Here is a 23,664-nt window from a genome sequence, read left to right on the forward strand (position 1 = left end):
CCAACAAAGATCACAGCACTGTTTTGCATCTCTGAGCAATGGATGGAGTTTACTTATTGAATGAATCAGCTTTTTTAACGAATCGGTTGAATAAATGATTCAGTGATTCACTCTTTAACACAGTCAAATGCTTTGTTTCTGAATTAAATATATTTTTAATGAATCGGTTGAATCTTAATGACACACTCATTAACATTCACTTGCTGTCACCTACTGACGGTTTTAATTTCACATTGACTTTTTTTCCCATGTTTTATTTCAAATATCAGTATTCAATGTTTTATGTTAAAAACAAATCATTAAGCCTATTTATGCATCTGTAACTGCAGTTTAGATTAATCCATGTCCTAAATGCTATTTCAGATGCAGATTCCAGAAATGTTTTCTTATGTTGGAATAAAAAACACTAAGTACAGATGATGAAGTACTTCTTATTCTTACCCAAAAATACAAAATGGAAGAAATAGTTAAAACTGAACACAATCTTGCTAGTCAAGCTGTGTATGAACATTTTATATATATATATATTTGCTTCTTTTCCATTTTGCATTTACGTGTACTTTTACTTTCAATACTTAAGTACGTTTAAGATTGAAAAAATACTTTTCGTTCTTAAGGGCAATACATATCAAATACTTTAAGACTTTTACTCAAGTAATATTCTTAACGGTGACTTCAATTTCTTCGAAAGTCATTTTCTGGTTAGATATCTGAACTTTTACTTGAGTATGATTTTCAGGTACTTTATACACCACTGAAAAATATAATGTATTATTGACATAGAAGTTCTGCAGATTTTGACAGAATGAGACAGACCACCATTCAGGAAGTTTCATGCATCTGTTAAATACTTTTTAAAATGTTATAATGCTACATTCAAGTTGAGTTCTATCAATAAAAGTGTAGGTCCATTTTAAAAATGGAACTTGTATTGGGTACATTTACCACATATGAGTGATGCATAAGAATGCTCCTCACCTTCATGCGGTCGTACTTATCATCCACATCTTGAATCCAGGAGATAAACTGTCGAGCATTAAAGCGGTCTCTCACAGACTTGTTTTCATCCCCCTAAAAACACAATTTGTTACAGATGTAAGAAAATCTATGTTGAAAGGCTTTTAACATCTTTCGTGTGTTAATACAATTTTTTTAAATGAGTACCCACCTGGCTTTCTGATGGCATGTTGTAGACTTCTGAGTCGAGAAGCATTGTGCAAGCACTGAAGGGAACGGCCTGATTTGCGATCGTTCTTGCTGCTCTGCAATGAACACGAAGCACTTCCTGCTCACAAGATACAATCAGCTTCTCCTGTAAGGTGAAATTAAATCAGAGTCAGACAGACTGAATTAACCATACTTTATGAGCATCTAATAACCAAGGGACAAATCTTGCAGACAGTATTGATGAACGATCAAGGTCAAGGTCTTCAAGTCACAGTAAGAACATGAGAAGAAAATAAAATGGGGAGCCTGATTGTACTGTAATATGCTTACTTAGTTAAAATGTATATATCAGATAAGTTGCTGTTCTATTACACAAGGCCTTTGATGATTCATCAAAGGATTTGCGACGTGTGAACATGGCATCCTAACAGGGTGGCTTCTGAAATTAGCTCAGTGATGCGTAGAGGGGAGAAAACAGGAAGGAAAGACTAAATCCAAAGAGTAAGAGTTTACCCTCTCTATGCTGTGCTGCAGTCTTAGTTTTCCTCTCACTGCCTCTTGTTGTCTGAACAGCTCCTTCAGAGGCTCCGACAAAGATGGGGGTGGAGCAATCTAAGAAAGTAGAGAAAGTTGTCACATTTTGTCTTTCAGGAAAACTGAATCTGAATGACTAATGTTCAGCAAGACATCCCTACAGCTCAACAATGGAAACATTAACATGGATAGAGAACAGTCCAAAATCTTGCTCCATATAATACATTCAACATCAGATATGACAGAGAATTTCTTGTCAGTATAATTAAACTCTTGGTTAGGACATAGTGTTAAATAAAAATCTTACCACGGGAATATGAAGCTTGCTCAAAGGCTTGCCATCAAGTAGATAGGATCCTGTGTATGTCACATACTCTGCATAACACTGGGGAGCTTGAGGTGTTATGTAGCACAAAATCTTCCGCTTTTCTTCAATTTTCTTGCGGATCTGGAGGTACTCAAAATAAGGGTTGGAACGGTCACTGTGGTATGGCTCTATTTCATCTAATTTGATGGCATTGACAATGACTGCCAGTGTCTGCTGTATCATTTCCCGAGTCTGCTTCATTGCTGTGTTCACAAGCTGAACTTGCACCTGTTGCTGGCCTGATTTTGAAAACTTCCTCTTGCGTGGATGTTGGGACTGGTTGTCGTCATCCTCAACAGGCCTACCTTTTGTTTTGGTGATTAGTGCAGGGGCAGGAGTAGATGTTTGAGTTGTGGTGGAGCTGATGGGCTCTTTCTCCTTTTCTACAGTCACACAAGAGGTGGTCACACTTGTGGTGACTGATGAGGACGATACCGAACAGGTGATGCTTGACGAGCTTAGCGCAGCACTCTGCTTGTTCTGATTGGCCAGCATCTGAGCCTTTTTCCGGGTCATCCTCTGAGGTATTTCCTCAATTTTCTTGGGTGCCTCAGACACTGGTATGGCCACTGACAACTTGGTGGTTGTTTCAAGTGCCTCTGATACTTGGGTGCTGCTAGGCACTGAGACAGTTGGGACCTGAACAGAAGGATGGGGGCTACATGAGGGACCCAAAGCTACCACAGGATTTTGTCCTAATGAAAGTGGTTTTGTGGTGACTGGTAGATCCAAGTATTGTACCATAACAGATGGCATCATGGAGTCTGGGGTTGTTTCCTTTTTCCTGTATTCATGGTCCTTTTCACTTTCAGTAGAGAACAAGTTACTGTTGTTTTCATTCCCTTCTTCAAATGCTCTCCTCTCCTCTGGAATTGCTTCTTTTATGGGAGGAACATCTGGGAAGTTCTGAGGCTCTGGCTCCAACTCACACTGTGGTCTATAGTCATTGTCACTTATTGGGGGGATCAAATCCTGATCAGATTCAGTTGGAGGTACAACTGCAGGAGAACAAGGTGCATTGGACAAACTTGGCAGGCCAACATCAATTATATCATTTTCGTTTGTCTCAATGACTGGAGGTCTTGTCTCCTTACTCTCTGCAGTCTCTGGGGCTGTTATATCCGGATCCTGCATCTCCTTCTCTTGAAAAGGAAGGTCTGGTATTGAGAAGGGACCCATGTCATCCATTTCATCAGCTGCAACAGAGAATGGATCTGCCCATGAAACAACAGGTTCTTGGCTGACTGGTGGGGCTACAGGCATGCTGTTCTCTGCAGCATAGGGCGGAGAATCTTGTCCATTGTCTTTCATCATACATGAGGGCTCTATGTCCATCGGAGCTTCCTCAGGAATTGGTTTGCAATCAGTGAAGAAAGTTTCTAGTTGAGACGATTCTGTCTCCAATGCCTCCGTTACAGGTCTTTCTGGTGATTGAATGTCTTCCACTGTGTCTTTGTGGAGCTCATAATGAGAGTCAGATATTTGTGTTGGACAGTAAGCTGTTGAATAAGTAGAGTGAGGTGGTGTCACAGGCATTACACCTGGCATATGCTGCATTTCACAATCAGAGTGTGAATAGGGACTGCTAATCTTTGAGACAGCTGCCTCGACCTCTCTGTAACTCTCATGAGGTGATTTCATTATCACTTCTGAATTCCAGCCTAAGGACTGATCACCTGAGTTGTCCGTGTAGTTGTCTTGAAGATGGGTTGGTGTTATGGGAAGTACATCAGGATCTCTTCTATCTGGAGATTCAAGCCAAGACTTTTTGTCAGATTCCTCAATCCCAAGTGAATAAGCAGGATCATCTCTAGATTGGATGGTATCCTCTTCAGCATGGTGACCTCTGGCATCCTCAACAAAATCATCATCTTCTTCCTCATCATCTTCTTGCTCTTCAACAACAGGAGGAAAGTAGTCACTTCCACTAACAGGATGGGCTGGTGTTAGACCGGGTCCACTCTGGTGGGGCTCTGAAAGATCATCAATGTCCATGGGAGGCAGGGCAGCAGGGGCTGGAGTTGGGGGAGCAGCAATATCCAGACAAGGCTCCTGGGGGTCAGGTCTATGGACTGGAGTTGAGGGCTTCATGAGATAGTTGTTAAAGACACTCCCTGTGTGTTCAATGCCATCACTGATGGAATTTACAGTAGATGGTACATCATCTGGTAGGGGTGGGTCAGGCCTGGGAGACATCATGTCAATAGGTGATAAACAGAATGAAGAGGAAATGAAATTAAGTCGGTCAGCTGCCATCTTGTCCTCAGAAAGATGTGACGCTGAAGACTCAAATGCTGTGCCTTCTAGTATATGCTGCTGTCTTAACTTATCTGCCTCTACTTTGAACTCAATCTCAAGAGGTCTTCTGACATCAGAGGTGACAGACCGACTCACAAGGGGTAATTGCATGTTCTTTGCTGGTGTTATGCATGTTCCCTCCTGGAAGTTACTTGACGAGTTCGAATATCTGTCAAAGAATGGAGAGCAGGCATTCATGGACATGGTTGTTGCTGAGGAATTCTGGCACTCAAGACTCTCGAACATGATGTCAGGATAGTCCTCTGCACTGCAGGATGGAGTGCGTGGAGTTTGCATGACTTCCTCATAGCTTGGACATGAGATCACAGATGTTGGGGTGGGGACACCTGTTGGTCTGTTCTGGTCGGGTCGTGGAGATGCAGGAAGACTTTCCTTCATTTGGTGGCCAGCGAGCCAGTCTTTTGAGTTCTGGCTGTCCATAGGTTGTGGTTTTCTATCAGGTGACATCATTTGGGTTGAAAGGCAAATATCTTTTATCTTTTTCTCTTTCAAAGCAGTTTCCACTGAAGCAGATTTTTTGGAGAGTTCACTGCGGTTCTTCTTTAGTTCCTCAGTTGACTTAGTTTTATCTTTGAGTTTTGGGTCGCCTGAACGATGCCTCAGTTTTTCCATCTGTTTCATTCTCTCCTTGTGCTTTTTATGGCGCTCTTCAATCTCCTGATCTTTTAAACTAAGCATTTTCCCAAAACTTGTTAGTCTAAGATCACCATCAACCAACAGCTTTTCACGAGGCCGGTTGTCTTTTCGAGCTGTCTCTTTTGACTGGCTGAATTTGTCGTTCTCATCTTTGACCTTTGCCTTGACATCTGTTCTCTCTTTATCCATGATATCTTTATTTCTGTCCTTATATTTCCCATCAAATTTAGAATTGTCTTCTTTAGATTTCTCTTTAAGACTTGTGACTTGAGTGTTTTCCTTCAATCCAGATTTCTGTTCCTCTTTTGAGTGCCTCAGGGAGCCAAAACCATCAGAATATTTATGCTTTTCTTCTTTCACTTTTTCCTTGTGTTTCTCTTTCTTCTTTTTGTCTTTTATTTTCTCACTGTTGATGACACTGTTTGTTTTGTCCTTTTTGGACATCTCCTTCTCAAACTCCAGAGTTTTTTCCAAGTCATCCTCACCATCAGCTTTGGAACCATATGGAAAAGTGTAAGGGTCGGCCTCCAAAGGCATGGGCTCTTTGTCAAAGGGCAAGCTTTCTCTGCGGCCATAGGATTCTCTGATCTCCTCTGACTTATCTTTTTTCTCCCCCTTTTCTTTCTTGACTTTCTCCTTTTCTTTGTCATGACTCTTTTTGGATGATGAAGAAGATGAATGTCTATGCCTCTCTTTCTCTCGGAACTTGTCCTGTGCATTAGAGATTGAGATAGACTCTCTTCTCTCCTCGGAAATGTCGGGTATGCTAATGTTGGAGGAATCATAAAAGCTGCTTAGAACAGGCTCATGACCTCTGTCTGTGAAACTGTCTGATGAAATTTCACTATTTCTATCATTGGAATCATCTTTATAATCATTCATCGCTTCCTCCTCAAGTTTCTCCAACAAGGATTTCTCATTTTCACCACTCCCCTTTGAAAATTTGCGTTCTTTTAAGTGCTCTGTCTTGTCTTTGTATTTATTTTTGCCCTTTTCTTCACTGACGTCTCTCTTGTCGAGAAGTTTCTGCTTGCTTTTCTTGTCTTGATTTGAATCCACAGATGCTCTGTCCTTACGTTCCTTGTGTTTAGTGTCGGTTGAATCTTTGTCCTTTTTATCTTTGTGTTTTTCCATGGAGGCTTTTCTCTCTTTTCCAGCATCAAATGCTGCCTTCTCTTTCTTCTTATCTTTATGTTCCTTGTCTTTTTGTTTTTCTGTGGAATGTGTTTTCCCCTCAGAGTATTTCTTATTTTTATCTGTTTGGAAATTATCCATTTCATCTCTGTCAGGCGTGGAATCTTTCCTGTGCGAATCTGACAGTCCAAGAGAGTCACTAAATTTTGCAACACCCCCATTATAATTGTCATCTTCGTCCTCACTCTCATCTGTAAAAATATCTGCAATTGTATACCATGTCTTCTCTCTCACCTTTTCAGGTTTTCTCTCTTCTTTCTTAAACTCCAATAAATCTTTGTCTCTATCAGCATGTTTGTCTTGGGATGTCTTTTCTTTCTTATCTTTATTCTGTTCAGATGACATCTTCCTTTCTTTTTCTTTGCTATGAGAATCTTTATGCTTTTCTTTAACCGCATCTCGCTTTTCTTTGGAGGCCCTTTCTGGATCTTTCTCTTTCATTGACCTATCAATTGAGTTTTTCTCAGGTTTCTCCTTTTCCTGATCCAAATTTCTGTCCTTAGGCTTGTCCTTGTGTTTTTCTCCTTTGGACTTCTCTTTCTTTTCCACACCATCCATTTTCTTCTCCCTTTCCTTTCCAGAGTGGTTCCTCTCCCTGGGGTCAGACTTACAAGTGGTTTCGTTCTCTGCTTTGTCTTTAAAGAAGCCCTCACTCCCATAGTCATCTCTCAAAGATTCTTGTTTTGTTTTGGAGTCTTTCCTTTCTTTAGTAAACTCATAGGAATCTTTTCTGTCTCTGGTGCCATCCACAGAATCCTTCTCTTTCTTCTCTTTGACACCCTCTGCTGATTCTTTTCGTTTCTTCTCCTTTTCCAGCGACTGACCAGAATTAAACTTTTGTTTTTCGGTCCAGTCTTTTTTCTTTTCAGCATTCTTTTCAGAGGATTCCTTGTCTCTCTTCTTTGATGCAGTTTCCTTGTCTGGACGTTTTTCTCCATGATCTGGCTTTTTATCTTTGACCTTATTTTCCTTTTTTCTATCCCTGCTTTCCTCCTTCACTGTTTCTACAATTAACTTGACCGCATTATTTGCTTTGTATTCTTTTACAGGAGCGTCCCAGCTATCATCTCCATAAAGCGAACTGTCAGAAGACATATCTGACTGCCACCGATCATGGGGGTCATCGGACGCACTCATCTTGGTGTCCTCTAGTAGGTGATTTTTTAAGTCAAAGTCTTCATAATCAGGGTCTTCTTTGATGTTTTTATCCCTCTTAGACTTTTCCTTTTCTTCTTTTATGCTTTTCTCAGACTTAAAATGTTTGTCGTCTTTTTGCTCATTCTTTTTGTCAATTTTGAGGGACTTATCCTTAGACTTTTTCTTTTTATCATCTTTATGGGCTTTCTGCTTCTCCTCTTTTGCCTTGTCTTTGTCTTTTATGCTTCTCTCCTTCTCAGCCTTCAAAGGTTTGTCCCTCTCCTCTTTGCTCACCTTTTCCTTGTTGGACTCCTTTGTCTTCTTTGACCTCTCTTCCTTGATCACCCTTTGAGCTTCTTTAGATGGCCAGTCCTTGTCTTCTGATTTACCCTTTGACAGTCTGTCCTCCTTCTTAAAATGGTCTTTCTCATGTTTGGAAAGTTTGACCCTATTTTCAGAAGGTGACTCTGTCTCAACAATGAGAGACTTCTGCCGTGTATCATCAAAGTCAAAAGAAAAGCTCTTGACAAACTTTTCATTCATGTCTTGACTCAACACAACACTTGGAGCCTTATCTTTTTCCTTACTTTTGTGTTTGTGTTTCACTTTGTGTTTCTTCAACACTTTTCCATCTTTGTCTGTTTTAGAAATGGCCCCAACTGTGTTCGAGTTCTTGTAAAACTCAGAGTTCTTTCTGTCTACCGCATTGGTATGAGTGTTGTTTTTCTTTCTGTTATCTTGTACTTTCTTTTTCACCTGTTTCACAGACTCAATGCTTGAGTCGGCAGAAGAGTAGTCTGACTCGCTGGAAAGCCTTGTTCTGACTGAGTCTGAGAGGGAGCTGACATCAGACCATGTTGGAGAGGACACAGTCTTCCAGCCATCTGTCCTCCACTGCTTTGGGTGCTGCTCTGCCAGAGACTGTGTGTGTTTCTGAGAGCTCAGACTCCCATGTGTGGAGGATGAATTCGAGGTGGACAGAGAACTAAAAACAGAGGAGTCTTTGAGGCTCAGTGTAGAAGAGTCTTTTACACAATTTGCACTCTGCATGGATCCTTTATCATCCTCACTCTCCAGGTCCCCAATCTCAGAATCTGATGTGCAAAACTTGTCGTTCACTTTATCAAAGCGCACCTCCTTACTAACATTATTCTTTGTCTCCTTCTTCCTCTTCTTCTTGACTTTATTTTTGTCTTTTTGCTGCTTGGAGCTCAGCGACGTCGAGTCCCGGCTCTTGACGTTGGTCTGAGTTGCAGTTTGCCTTGGTGTGGTCGTGGGTGTGAAACACAACGTCCTGTCATCCTCGTCCGAGCTGTTGCTGTCCGACAGGATCCTGCGCACAGCCTTCTTTGGTGTTAGCGAGTTGCTTTTGGAATAAGTTTTAACCTCCATCTTGGGTATGGAGATTAAGTTGTTTGTCTTGCTGACGGGATCCTTGCGGAACTCTTTCTTGAGCAGATGCTTGTCATCCACAGGTGGGACACGCTCCTCCTCGTCATCCTCGTCAAACTCGTACTCATCCTTGACCGGAGTGGTGGTTGATTTGGGTGGGTCCATGCCCTTCCCTTTTAACTTTGAGCCCTTCTCAAACTCTGAGTCTGTATTATTGCCATCAACAGAGCTGGATGGGGCAAATGATGGGGCATCCTCCTCTTCAGAAGATTCTGTTGATACAAACAAGAACTCTTAATATCAAAGTAAGGTACACATTTCCTGTTAGACACTTTCTGGAATTATTCAAACAATAACTGCATGACAACACACCTGAGGAACTTTCCTCACTGGAGGTGTAAGTGCCTTTTCCCAGCAACAGGTCAAGCATTGTTTTCGAATTTGCCACTTTTAATGGAGTCTCTCCTCTTCTGTTGATTTGAGAAGGATTCCCTCCATATCGTAACAGCAGCTTCACAACCTATAAAACCAGAATATGGTTGTAAATCAAGATGCCAATGTTAGCATTTTTTTTTTAATTTTAAAATAAATCTCAACTTGGAACATCTGTTCTGAGGTACTTACTTTAAGATGGCCATTGTTAGACGCATCATGTAAAGGCGTGTCGTCATCCAGGCCCTTGGTGTTAACCTCAGCCCCGGCTGCCAGCAGCTGCTTGGCCACATCGTAATACCCTCTGTTACACGCCTCATGCAGTGCAGTCCAGCCTAAATTAAAAGGCATGTCATTATTAAGTGTGTGCTCATCTATGTTATAAAAATAATTTAATAATTAGACCATTTTAACCAGATTGAGATCACCTAATCACTTAATATACCATTCAATATCAACAGCATGCAAGTGAAGGGCAGGGGAATTCTGATTGCTGCCTTTACCTGCAAAGTCTTTTACATTCACATCAGCCCCCTCGTTGATGAGCTCCTTTATCCGGCGTGCCTCCCCACGTATGGCTGCTCGGTGCAGCCGCGTCTCACCCCTCTCATTCCGCTTGTTCACTTTGTCTTTGGTTTTTGAGGCAGAGTTTGGTGTCCCCTTCTGACCCAGACTTGACTGTGACTGGTGCTTTGGTGTTGTGTCTGAACAAAAATATAAGTATTAACAGCAATTACTTATAGAAGTGGTTTTCAACCATGTGGGTTGGGGCACTCTATGGGGGTCTCAGCAAACTTCCAAGGGGGTCACAAGATGGGATGGTAATTTCTCTCATTTCTATAATAAAATAAATTATGCTTATTGGATGTAAAATTATTTCTAACAATTAAAACAAAAAGAGAAGAAAAACTAGTCAGTTTGTTGAAAAAGTGTATTGTAGAAAAAAAGAAAAGAAAAAAAAACACCCAGTTGTGGGGTCTTTGGAGGGTCTTTGAGTCAAAAAGGTTAAAGGGAAACTCCACCCCAAAATGAAAATGATATCATTAATCATATACCCACATGTCGTTCCAAACCTGTAAAAGCTTTGTTCCGACAGTCACAAGCCTCCCAGGTTTTCATCCAGAATATCTTAAATTGTGTTCCAATTTAGACGAACTAAGCTTTTATAAGTTTGGAATGACATGGGGGTAAGTGATTAATGACACAATTTTCATTTTGGGGTGGAGTATCCCTTTAGGTTCCACTGACTTGAGCAGCTGAGTGGGTTTTGTTTGCTCTGAACTCAAGGTGGCAGTCCTGTACAACAAACATGGCAAATGACACCATCTGTCTGCATTACATCTTTTGACTAAAGTATGCAATTTCATCAGAATTTCACATCTTGGATTTGTATGATATTGTCAATAACAAAATTAAAGCAAACTGAAGAACTATTAAGTTTATAAACAAGGAAATGTATTAATGACCCCCAGGGAAGACAGAGCTACATATAGCTACACTAGTAGTTTCTATTTTTTTAGACACTTAGATTCAGTACAACATAAAGAGTATGCACAACAATAACTGGCATGCAAAAGTGCTCTGCAGGGGTGAGTTTAGGGGTGTTTTTCCGTAGTCTTTTGTTTTGGAAAAATAAATCTTTTGAACTATTTGCAGAGGAAGAGCTAAATTTTAGTAATCTGATAGACATGCATACTAAAACTTCATAGAATACCATTAATCTATCTTAGAAAACTAAATGTGACAACAGAGGTTTGAAATAAATGCAACGCAATCCAAGCTTTTATTTTTCTCAAGCTCCAACATTAGAATGCAAAACCACCCGAGCCAATTGAATCAAATCTGAACAATTCATATTGAAACAGTACAACCAAGTCCCTTGTTGCTCTATCAACAGTCCTGGAGGGCTGATGAACAACAGTGGATTAAGATTTCAGATGTTCATTTCACTGAAGTAATGGAAATTGATGAGGGTTATCTTATTTAATTGAATTTTAATTAAGTGCTGTGGTGTGTGTTTAAATGAAGAATAGCGTGAAAGTGCAGCAGGGACAGTGGAAGCTACTGAAGCCACTGGGCCCGCTCACAGCCTCTAAGACGTGGCGTCCATGACAAACACGCACCTGGACTGTTTACGGACTCCTCTGCCGTCATCTGCATGAGAAGAGCCACCTGCTGCCGCTCAGAGAGGGGGTACCCAGCCCGGATCCCTGGCATGCCCATCCCAAATGGCAGGCCTGACTTCCTGGTGTTAGTGGGCTCTTTTTTAATCCGCTTCCGCTCAGGACCTTGTTTTTCTGTTAAGGAGAAAAAGGGGCATATTAACCCACAAACCAGCCTTATGAACGCTATGAATAGACACAATATCCTTGAATATGCCATCCTTAGCAGCCAGAAGGTCAAGAGAAGCCTTGGGTAAATTCCCAGCCGCTTGGCCCATGTGAACGCCTGCTGGTGGCTGCAGCCATGGTGTGAGATTACCCAAAAGCCTCATGGGGAGGGAGGGGTCTTCCGATGCCATTCTAGCACGTGTGTGTGTTTCTTTAAGGCTATGACTTGGCAGCCTGTCACAGATTACAAAATGGCCGGTGTGCACATTTCAATGTGGCTGAGGCAAGGTCACCGCTGCATTTGAACAAAAGCAGCTGTTCTTCACAGAAACACCCATCAATTATTCTCAGTATGTCAGTGTCAACATATCTGCTTTACAATGCAGCCGTCTGGTTCTTTACAGCCATCTCTCACCCGTGCTATCGACTTACAGTGGGAGAGCCATCTTTGTGTTTGCCAGTTTCCACTGTGTGATCCCCAAGCCTCAAACTGCACAAAAATACCCAAATGTCACGCAGGCATTCCTGTGCCATTAACACCAATAAAAATCCAACAAGGCAAAACAATCCTGTCATCTAGATTTCTGCTCTTGTCTAATCTATGGAAGATCTACTAGCCAGCTTGTTGTTCCCAACGTAGTGATTTGCTTAAGGCCACAAGCATAATTTATAGGGAGAGGAAGCCAGACACAAATGCTTCCAGCAACAAAGTTCTTCCCAGGAATTATTCTTTACTGTTTTGGGCTGATGCATTTTTGCTAACACCAGTAAACACTTACGTTTAATGTACCCAAACACTTAACACATGCGCACTAGTAACATTCCTGTGATTCACACCTAGAAGAGCATGAACAGCAGAAGTGGTCTAAACATGTTTATAACAGGCAGATGAACTAACAAACACAGTGCTTGCACTTTTAGTCTCCTAAAATACTCGACTGAGTTGATGACAATTGTACAGTATTACAGAAGTATACTGATGGATTAAGCTATCCGTCCCAAATTGGTGTTCATAAAGTTGAATTTGTCTACAGAATGTTTATATTATAATATGCCGTGATAATATTCTATTAGGCTAAATGTATTATAAGTCATGTTATACATTGCAGATAAATTGAAGTTCAAACATCTCTTCTGTAAATTCCTACTGTCACACAGTATATACTGTCATAGAGCGTTTGCCATATGACAATGGCACCAAATCATCCAATATACACTGCAAACAATATTTTAACCAAAAAAAGCGGTTTACACAACAATTGTGTGATGTGACATTAAGAGTCAGGCCATCCTTAAAAATAATACATCTAAAAAAATTCATTAAAAACAGCTCGACAACGCTTTAACTTGGCACGAAGTTCTGGAAAAACTGTGCCCAGATCTTGACCCATACCTTCTCCCGTCTAGTCTTAAACCTTGACCATGTCGACTGTCACTTTATGTTCGAAAATCTATTGCACAAATCGATTGGACCAACAAACACAAGTTTCGAAAACGAAAATAGGAAATTGATTTTAACGTCCTTCTCTCGGAGCGCGTCTAGTTTTTTTTTTTTGGAACACGTGTCACACAGCAACTGCAACTTCGGACAACATGCATAACAACAAATAATACTTCTGCACAATGTTTCTCTTCTTAAAACAGAAATGTGAATTCTGCCGGGATTCAGACTGTCTCATGCATACAGATAAAGATTCGGGCTAGAATCGCCTATGCGTTGTTGAAATTTCTAATCTAAACACAGCCATGTTGAAGCCTGCAGTAAATGTTTTGCATTATGGCAGTCCAGTCTGCTTATGGTTTTTCGAGAATGTTGCACTCCTGTTTGTCATTGTGCACGTAACTTCACGCCAATAAATCATCAGAAATATTGGTCTTTACCAATATATTGAATCTTTACATTTCTCCTGCCTGTTGTCCGTGGATTTATCTATATTTGGTGTTATTTGCCGTATAAAATGTATTTAGGTCTATATAGCCTGCATTAAAATGAGGTTTGCAATTATGCGCCCAAAGGCACGGCTTGGAAGACCCAGTCAGTGACATCACGATATAGTGTTCCTGTAGCTCAATTGGTAGAGCATTGCATTGTCAAGCGCAAGGTTGGGGGTTCGATTCCCCGGGAACACATGATAGGTAAAAATTAAAATTAAAATTCATAATTTATATGCTAATTTGTTTCAAGTCATAACCACGTAATCACCATCACTTCAATTTAGTGTTCACGGCAACCCGTCAAAATAAAAGTCTGGTTTAACTTGAAGACATTGTGTCAGAAATGTATTACCATTGTTCTGTAGAATGTCAAATTTTTAGGGTATAATCAAACAACATTTCTTCTAGAGATGTTCCGATACCCTTTTTCTCTTCCCGATACCGATTCCGATACCTGGGCTCAGGGTATCGGCCGATACCGAGTACTGATCCGATACCTGGGTGTATATCTGTATATACAGCTGTATATACTACTAGCCCTGTGTAAATTGCTAGAATTTTTTTATGGTGTGCTTCAGACAGATCCCTCAATAAAACATGAACAAATACATGGTGAACTACTGTATTTATTACAGTATTTTTATTATCTAACATGAATTTGACAGTATTATTTATTTTCTTATGCAAAAAAGAACTTCAAATGCAGCCAAAAATCTAACACCGCAAACTAAAAAAGGTATTTAAGTTTTACAATATAACTGTATAAAAAAACTGCAACAAAAAAGATCTATTAATCAGATAATCTCTTTACAACAAAACAAGTAAAAAACAAGCAACCATCTAGGCATAATTATTATTATTATAGAGACATATTATTATTACTGTAGGCTACAACAGTAGCTTTATATATTGTCAATTTACTCATGTAAACCAAACATTTATTTTAATGGGCTGCCATGAAGATCTTTGAGTGTCTGTGTTTATGATATGACAGTATTCTCAAATGAAACGGTAAATTCTCATGAAGTGACGGTTTATGCGTTCGTGTCCTCATGACACACAGCAGAGACTACAAAACAGCGAGCTCTCGCGCATCTGTGCCAGTCACCCACAGAGATGTAGATTTTGCGGGAGTAATATTTAAATAGTATTTTGCAGTTTAATATTCACAGACACTAGTATATATTCGGCTACTGTCTGGAGCCCTGCGCTTTGACTTACACGGAAGCGACTGAACGCAGCTGCCGGTACTGAATATACTCGAGAGTCTGTAACTACCGGTACTACAGAGACATACTGCTAACCACTGATCTATAATATAGTAGCGGCTTCACTGTGTTTTGGCAGTTTAGAATGTGATGAGTGATCCAGTCATATATAGATAAGGGCTGCTAACGCGTTTTCATTTCTTCTTCGCTGCTCTAAACAGGGGTTGCTTGTGGCAACACAGCACAACTTCCTGTGTTTTCAATGCATTTTGAGCAGCGAAGAAGAACCGTGCAGCGGTTAGGCAAAGCTTGCGGTCATAACTAGGTCTTTTTTAAGAAAATGGTATCGGATCGGTATATGGGTTCATGTACTCGCCGATGCCGATGCCAGAATTTGTTGTGGTATCGGAGATATTTCCGATACTAGTATCGGAATCGGAACAACTCTAATTTCTTCATTTCTTCATTTTATTCTAAATTGTAAATCCCCTTTGTTTGCCAAAAAATTTTTACTTAATTTTCTATATTTAAAAGATAAATGAAATTAATGTTTTATGCCTTCATTTCAAAACCAGAAAAATTTTGATTCACAACAGAATTTGAGGAGAAAAACATTTCATGAGGCTATTTTAAGAATAAGTTTGAATAAATTAAGTATGCATTCAAATAATTAAACATGCTATAACACAGAATTTGATGACAATAAAACACATAGTGAGTAAAAAAACAAAACATTTCACACGGCCCTAAACATTAAATTTTTGTAAAACATTGATTGTGGAAAAAATGGGGGGAAAATGGATGTGAAATTGTTCAAGTTTCATTGTTTCAATTAATTAGACATGCTTTTTGATTAATAAAATAAAATGTAACCATTAAAAAGTGGTAGAGAAAAATTTAAACTGGAAAAACTGAATTTGGGAAATAAGAGCCTTAAACAGACCAGGTGCAGATATACTAGGAGCACAAATCATCAACATAAAACACTTGTTAATGTTACTAACAGGTTTAACTGACTTATTTTGAAAACCACCTCCTGTAATAGACGTTGCACAACTTTTTGGTCAAAACCAAATTGCTTAGAAAAGTGAAAGTAAAATTAGTACAACTCACTACATTCAGGTCTGGAGAACAAAAGGTGTGAGGTATGGACTGACTTCCAGTTCAGTGTGTAAACACTGAATAGACAAACACAAAAATAGCTATATTAATAGTGATGTTTGCCTTAGTAAGCACTACTCATAAGAACCCAAAATTAAACATGGATCCGCAGACAATCCCCAATACCATAAGCCAGAAACTCTCAATTTGCTGCCCAGGGAAAACTGGAAATGAAGGCAAAAGAGACAGGAAGTGCCCGCGGGATGAATACTTTTGCGCACAGCTGATGAAAGGACAGTGAGGGGTAGAGGGGTTAAAAAAAGAGTGAGGGGGATTGGTTTCATCAACCTTAATGATGAAGTCAGCCATCCATGGAGCACTTGAAGGTTCTTCTCAGAGAGAATGTAGAATGTTAATGTATCAGACTCCTTTATCCGAGCTTCTCAAACACAGAGGCAGTGTGAACGCAAGCCACACTTCACCTCTTCAGAATGCAAGGGCAGCAGCACCAGTGGGAGAACGCGGTAATAAAACCCAGGCAAAACAGATGCAGACAATTCAGGCACCACCAGATCTGATATATACGGTGAAATCACAATAGTGAATAATTCATAAGAGCGCTGCATGACAGAAAATGAAATACTACAAAAACATTCCTCCCTTCAGGAATATGGGTAATGCTCCACGGCTTGGTCTAAATGCAGTGTGTGCATGTTAGCCAGAGTCCAACTGCATGTGCAAGTGTACCAGCGCACATGCCTGCCAGCGTTAGCAAGGCGTGGGCAGCAGTGGAGCAGCAAATATTACTGTCTCTTATCAGCCAACCCACTCCCTTTACCCTTATCCACAACATTCTCCCTCCACAGCTCCCTTCCACCATCTGCTATAGCCTGCATGCCCAAAGTTTTCAGACCATGCAGTGTGCATCCCAAAAAAGCACCTCATAAGCTATTCAGTCTCTGTAATATCCTCTCGAAATGCATTGTTATTTGCACGCTAAAATGCATCACCACTAGCAAATGCTTTTTAGAGCAGTGGCACTGCATTCTATTTCCATGCCAAGTTCAGCCTCTAATACATAATGCAGCAAAGATGTCTGCGGCCTGAGAAAGCACAGAGAGGCAATGAGCAAACACAGAAGATGGAGGCAGGAAGACTGAGAGATGGAGGAAGTATTCTGAGTGCTCTTGGGCCTTGTGGGTTGCTCCTGCACTAGAGCTAAGTGGCACAGACGATCTCTGCAGTCTCCCTGAATGCAGACCGCAACAAGAGCCCATGAGAGAGATGCAGAGAAGGAAATGTAAAAATATCAGCTAGATAAATTATGTATTTCAAATGAAATCTTCCAGAAAATGGAGGACAGGAAACACCCTCGGTGACACCGTGAAGATGGCTCCGTTTTACTTCGGAATCGGCTTTGATACACCGTCACATGTAATATATTGGAACATACCAGGAACACGATAACTGTTAGCTATTTTTAGCCACGTTTTTGTGTCAATTATTTAAAAAAATAAAAAAAATTGTACCAAGGCTCCAAACTGTGACTAAAACAGTCGCATTTATGATCATAAATATTAAATTGCAAGTCAAGTTAAGCCCAAACTCACGTTTATTCTTCGGCACCTAAAAAAATAATTTGCCACCTACGTTTTTTTCTTATAGGAGCCAATTGCTCCTTACTCGATTTTTTGTTTGGAGCCCTGTGTACTATGAGACTTTTTCTGTGTACTTTTTCCCCCAATTCGATCAGAATATATTTTTTATACCACATTTTAAAATTGAAGCAGCAGTTGTGGATAGTTAAAACAAAATCATTCAAATATACATTTTACATTCAAATTTTAAATTAAAAATAAGTTTGGTGGTTTAAAAACCAATCACAACAGTATAGATTTATAATAACATCAGTTTATTTATAAGTATTACCTGCAATTTTAATAGCAGCACATCCACCTTTGTCATCTCTGCTGTACTCATGCTATTCTTAGGTTTAATTTCTTTAGGGAACCAATTCCAACTTATTGCAGCCTAATAAACAAAACACTTTCCATCTGCACCATCGGCTAGGGCTAGAAGTTACATTAGGTTAGAGATATTTTGATACCTTTGCTAATAATATAAATTATGTAATAATGTGTAAATCACAATACTGTGTAAAGTTTATCTCAAAGTCAGTAAGCCAGTTTGACTCATCTTAAGATCAAGAAAGTTTATAGGCATGCTGCATTCAAATGTCTCTGTGCATATATGTGAATGCTCTATGTTCAGCATCAAAGGTTTCTATTTACAACACTGACCTGTACTACAGTACTGTAGGCAATCAGCGGCAAACGCAATGAATGCAGTACCAAATCAGAGGTGTTTTATTTAGTCAGTGGCACATGCACTGATTTATATGATGAAAATAAGACATTCATTGTGCAGTGTTGACAACTTCAAAACTATAATGGTTGTTTTTACTAGATTGCAGGGATCACTCTTTACCCGTTTTTTTTTTTTTTTTTTTTTTTTTGTTACATACACACTGCAAAATTCATAGATTAACAACAATAATTAAATGTGGAACTGAATCCAAAAATGTTCATATTTTTATATGTCATTGATTTTAAATGTTGAATGTAAATCGTTTTCATTTAGTAAAAAGCTATGTCAAATTTGAGAATAAATTGAAAAATATGAAACGTCATGATAATTGTCAAAATGTGAAAAATATCAATAGATACATTCTTTAGCTCATATCGCCCAGCCCTAACATCTTCCTTTCTATTTCATTCTGGCCAGGACTGAGTTAATAATGGCTTTCGTAGTGACTGCTAATGCTTACTAATTAAAAAGCTCCCATTGCAGTGAAACATTAAATGCACATCCAACTTTCAGCATCAGCCGAAAAGGTGGTTGTGGGAGCTCACTGCGGTAATGGAACAAAGATCTAACCAGTCCTGTACTGGAAACCTTCCAACTGGGGGAGGAGACCATGGAGAGAGCAGCTCAACTACATCAAAAAGCCCCACTAAGGGTGCATGAGGTGGAGTACAGCCAAGAGCTGGACAGATTCCATTAGGAACAGACATTGATACAGCATAAAAAAAACATGCAACCAAATCCAAGATATCTGACACTGTGAAGCTGCAATTTCATGGCCTAAAAGTGAGGATTCTTAAAAAATCTAAAGGAACATTCAATGGATTTGTTATTAATAGAGAAAACAAAAGGAGAAGCAATACTCCACTTAAATGTTGAGAGCAAAATAGGGTTGGAACTGGACAGAGAAAGAGAGACCAACATAGAAACAGGCCAGTCAAAGAATGGACGTGACCACACCCCCTATTAGCATCACAATGAGCACTTCAGGCATTGTCTGATGACAGAGAAAATGGGCAAGATTTCACGCCTTACAGCCACGTCTCAAAAGAGAGGGGGGTTCTGCCAACGGCCCGCTAAAAGGTTACAGAGAGGCTGCGCTTCGACTGCAAAAACATGCAGAAATTACAGCCATAAAACAAACCACACAACTCAAAATATATTCAAACCACTGTCTTTCTACACAAGCTAAAAAACACAGCAACAAACGGAAAAACTAGCCAAATTGCAACATAAGTGCAGCTTGCCATAAACTCCCGCATTCAGTTAGGATCAAATGAAGTACTTGAACAAAAATGATAATGATCCAGGCTGAACTAACATCAGAAGATCCCTATAAATAAAAGAGTATGATATCTCACCCTTCTCCAGCATATCATATCCAACAAATTTCCAATTACAGGACTAATGGTTTCTCCATTAGCACTTCTATCATACGGCACACATCACTGAAGAAAAACAACAACAGAAGCCTACACACAAACGCTCACACACTTCCTGTTACCCACAGTTCTGTGCTATGTGCTGGCCCCGCCCCTTACCCGAGTCAGAATCTTTCTGATCTCCATTGGCTCCGACGGTGAAGGGCAGCTTCCTCTTAGGAGCTTTCTCTTTCATCTCTTTGACACCATCGCTGTGATCCAATTTAGGAGTCTTGTTTGACGAGCCTTTGTCTTTATCCTAGGGGAACATGGGACATAGTGAGTTTAGCAGAAAACAGCATATCTCAAATGATTCAGCTCAGTGTAAGGGCTGATAACAGTGCTCTGGGACAATACTGCTCTCACAATGAAATGCAGAATATACAACTACATAAGCTTCATACAGTATCTACATTCTTTTTAGCAGTGTTAATTTTGACACGAAATTTTAATTTAGTTTTAGTCTTAGTCTTTTGACTATAATTCTTTTTAGTTTTAGTCAAGTTTTAGTCATCTGATTTGTTTTAATTTTAGTCTTATTTTAGTCGACTAAAATTGCTTGGTATTTTAGTCGACTAAAATTGCTTGGTATTTTAGTCGACTAAAATAAGACTAAAATCAATAACAGATTTACTAGACAATTTTTTACAGCTGGTATAGGAAACAAACTTAACCAAAATATATAAAACACAAATTCAACTTTATTTCAACACAACTGTGTCTTTATTTTGATTCAAAAGCTTTTATGCAGCAACAAACACTGTCATGATAATGTAAACAATAACTAGCTGCCAATTGACCATCAATAAAAGAAAAATAACGTTAGGTCCAGGACCTTAAAGCTTACAGCTGAGCTGAACAATAAGTGCATACATTTAAAGTAAATATTTAATAAGTTGGGTGGATAAAAAAAGTAACAAGATTTTATAAGGTATTCATTTGTCTAGCAATATTGTATGTTTTAAATACTACAATATTGCTAGATTTGTATGTATAATGATAGGATGTGAACATTCATGTTTCACATGACTAATATAGAAATATTTGTGATATTGTTAACAAGTAGAACATTATAAAATATACTAAACATTAGTATTAATCAAATTTATTTATCATGATATTACGTATTAGTATTGTGCTCGCATCTAATTTGAAGAAGGGGCTATTTTACAGTACTTTTCAGTTCGTAATATTTAATGCTACAACATCTACGCACTGCACTATTCCAATTTTGCTTAGCTCAATAAACAAAAGAACATCGTTGTGAAATTACATTTGAGAAAATGTCCGGGTGGCTCGTCTGTAAATGTCTTTTCAAATTGGTTGTGTTCTTGCCACGAATGAGCGCTCTGCGTGCTTTACTCTTTGTTTTGTTTTGTTCGTCGTCAAACGTGAAGTGAGCTGTGGACATTTTGTCGCTCTTTTAGACAGTAGGGACTTTAAGCAACAGCTGCGAATGGAACGGCTACAGCGACCGGAAGTTTGCCGTCACACCGCTGTAGCCAAGAACGTAAAAGTCACTAAGCAACGGTAAAACAGAACAGCGCAACGCAGCATTAATTCATTTATTGAGATCCCAAAAAATATATAATTTAAAAAAGCAAGAGAAGGATTGCTTTTGGCGTTAAATGACAATCTTTTGTCAGAAGAGGAGTTTTTAATATTGTATGATGTTAATAAGTCTAAAAACATAACATTTATTTACCTAACCTCTCACGTTGTAGCGACTCCGGCAAATCAGCTGTTCTCCCGTAGTAGACCGTTAAATTAGAACGTCACAAAGTAGCAGTTAAATTCGCGCAGGCGCAATACAACGCCAGAATGGCGTTGCCGTTCCACCAGAGGCTGTTGCTTAAAGTCCCTATCACCTCTTCGAATGCCGACTTCCCGGGAGCTCATAAAAACTGAAAACCTTCGCTTCACGTCTCAGTAAGTCAGGCTCTGATTGGTTCTCTTCTCTCATGCAGTCTGTTCTGTTTTGCCGGTTCTTTTGCTCATTCCTCGCATCTCTCCCGTCTGCTGATTTGATTTTCGTCACAGTCTATTTTCGTCTCGTCCTTTATTCGTTGACGATAATGTCAATCAATTTAGTCATAGTTTTAGTCTCCATCAGTGCCTTCTATTTTAGTTTTCGTTTCGTTTTCGTCGGCAAAAATATATTCGTGACGAAAATAATGACGAAAATATTTAGTCAACGAAATTAACACTGCTTTTTAGTGGATATATACAGCTATGTACCTGTTCATGGATGGATTTTTGCATTACACATACAATATCAGTCTGTATACTTGCATATACTTATATTAATATTAAATACATGTTGTTGATGCTTTTAATAAAATAAAAAAAATACAATATTGTACAATTTGAATATACAGATAATTGTATATTTATGGACATATTATCCTTTGCAGCACATTTAATCAACATCTAAAACAAGAAAATATACACAATTTAACAGCTGGGACAAGGCAACATTACACATATGTCCATGAAAAATGTCCTGAGGTTACTTTAAGCAAGACATTATATATAAGACATGTGAGAGGAGGAGTCTGTTCCAGACCCTTCACATCAACAACTGGAACCCATCAAAACCCCCACCTCAACAAACCTCTTCAAAGCTGCACACACCAATTCCTGCCAAAAGCCCACCATCAAAAACATTCAACATTCAGATCTCAAATACAGCCCATTTGGCAAGAATTTATTCCAGACTACAAACACACACGCCAGCCATCGTGACGAATACAGGATATTTCCATACTGTCTGTGCTTCCCTATTATTACTGTACAACTAGACCTAAATGGAATCTTCTCCCACATTTTCCATGCGGACAGTGGGGCAACATCTACAGAAAAATGTATTAAATGGAGCTGAGAGTAGGTGAAATCTGTAACGGAAAGTATTATGATATAAACAACAAATGTGCCTGCACTAGAAAGAGAAGTAATTTTTATCAGATCTCAGAAAACAATACAGGGTTGTACAAATATTAAAAGTTCATGAATGTACATAAGCAATGGGCTGACTGTTGGAGGAGGAAGTTGGACTGGAGCAGCTGGGGCTGTGTCTGCTACTGGCAGTGCTAATGAAGGCTAATTAAAGAGCTCTTAGTGCAGTGATAAAGCGAAAGCTGAATTCAGCGTAGAGCTGTTTCTACTGCGAGAGCCTCACCATCCAGCCCCAGCCCACATCCACCTCTGTCATGAGACTATGATGTCATCCAAGAGCAAACACACACGCACACACAAAGACAATATCTGCCCCCAAGAACTGAGCTCTAAGAGATATGAAAACACAGAGAGTCAAAGACAGAGAGAGAGAGAGATAGATGAGAGCAGGCTTTCTTGCAGCACGTAGAGAAACCGAAGCTAAATCAAGTAAAACCTTTCACTGCCTTTCTCTAAAACCATCTGTGTGAGCAGCCCTGTTTACTTGCTGGTCTCCTAGCAATGCTTTCACTCTTCCTCGTCTGCTCACATGCTCGCTCCCTCCCCCTGGCAGAGTCTGATGCAATACTACACAGAATGATGTACATACACACACACACACACACACACCGTCTGGGCCATAAACTCTTCACTAACTCTGGCTTGTCTTGCACCAAAACACTGACCCTCAGATTCAAAAACACTTATGACATCAAATGCCTTTTAATTTAAACATGGTTTTTATACAATCCCATACTAAATTTCTACAGTGACTTCATGCTTAACACAGTAGAATAATTTACAGCTGTATATTGAGTGCTATTTTGATGTTGGTTTAGCTGTTTATCCTTCATTTACCAATACTGGGATGGATACAGTGAATCTCATTAATCAGCATGTTGAAAACCCTCAAAATAGATAAGTCTCTTAACAAAGGATTGCCATAATTTCACAGATTAGTTTTGCGATGTTGGTGTATAAGATGATAAGGCTTACATTACAGCCGTATCATTATGAAATATAAACATATCTGACATATTCAGCCCATAAGCAAGAGGACACAGCACACAAGACACGGGAAAAACGGCATGGCCTAGACACATAACATCAGAAATTCTGAACTAAATCAGTAAAAAATATTCACTGTCCAATGAACAGCATAAGGGGACACAATCAATGTAAATTTACACAAG

The 23,664-nt window shown here is 39.4% G+C and overlaps 1 protein-coding gene across 2 annotated transcripts in view; it reads right to left on the reverse strand.

Annotated features, from left to right (window-relative positions):
- Window positions 1-23,664, reverse strand: part of ankrd11 (ankyrin repeat domain 11) — a 134,772-nt gene that overhangs the window by 5,845 nt on the left and 105,263 nt on the right. Inside the window, exons 4-12 of one of the 2 annotated variants that reach the window (XM_052561301.1) lie at window positions 19,658-19,796; window positions 11,302-11,475; window positions 9,682-9,882; window positions 9,371-9,513; window positions 9,119-9,266; window positions 2,009-9,018; window positions 1,681-1,779; window positions 1,169-1,312; window positions 979-1,071 (exon numbers count right to left, since the gene is read on the reverse strand). In XM_052561301.1, the coding sequence (XP_052417261.1) occupies window positions 979-1,071; window positions 1,169-1,312; window positions 1,681-1,779; window positions 2,009-9,018; window positions 9,119-9,266; window positions 9,371-9,513; window positions 9,682-9,882; window positions 11,302-11,475; window positions 19,658-19,796 (8,151 nt within the window). Of the gene's footprint in view, window positions 1-978; window positions 1,072-1,168; window positions 1,313-1,680; window positions 1,780-2,008; window positions 9,019-9,118; window positions 9,267-9,370; window positions 9,514-9,681; window positions 9,883-11,301; window positions 11,476-19,477; window positions 19,605-19,657; window positions 19,797-23,664 lie in introns of those variants that run through there. The other variant, XM_052561302.1, reaches the window with a different exon arrangement.

Source organism: Carassius gibelio, chromosome B7 (assembly GCF_023724105.1).
Source record: "Carassius gibelio isolate Cgi1373 ecotype wild population from Czech Republic chromosome B7, carGib1.2-hapl.c, whole genome shotgun sequence".
Classification (NCBI taxonomy): Eukaryota; Metazoa; Chordata; class Actinopteri; order Cypriniformes; family Cyprinidae; genus Carassius; species Carassius gibelio.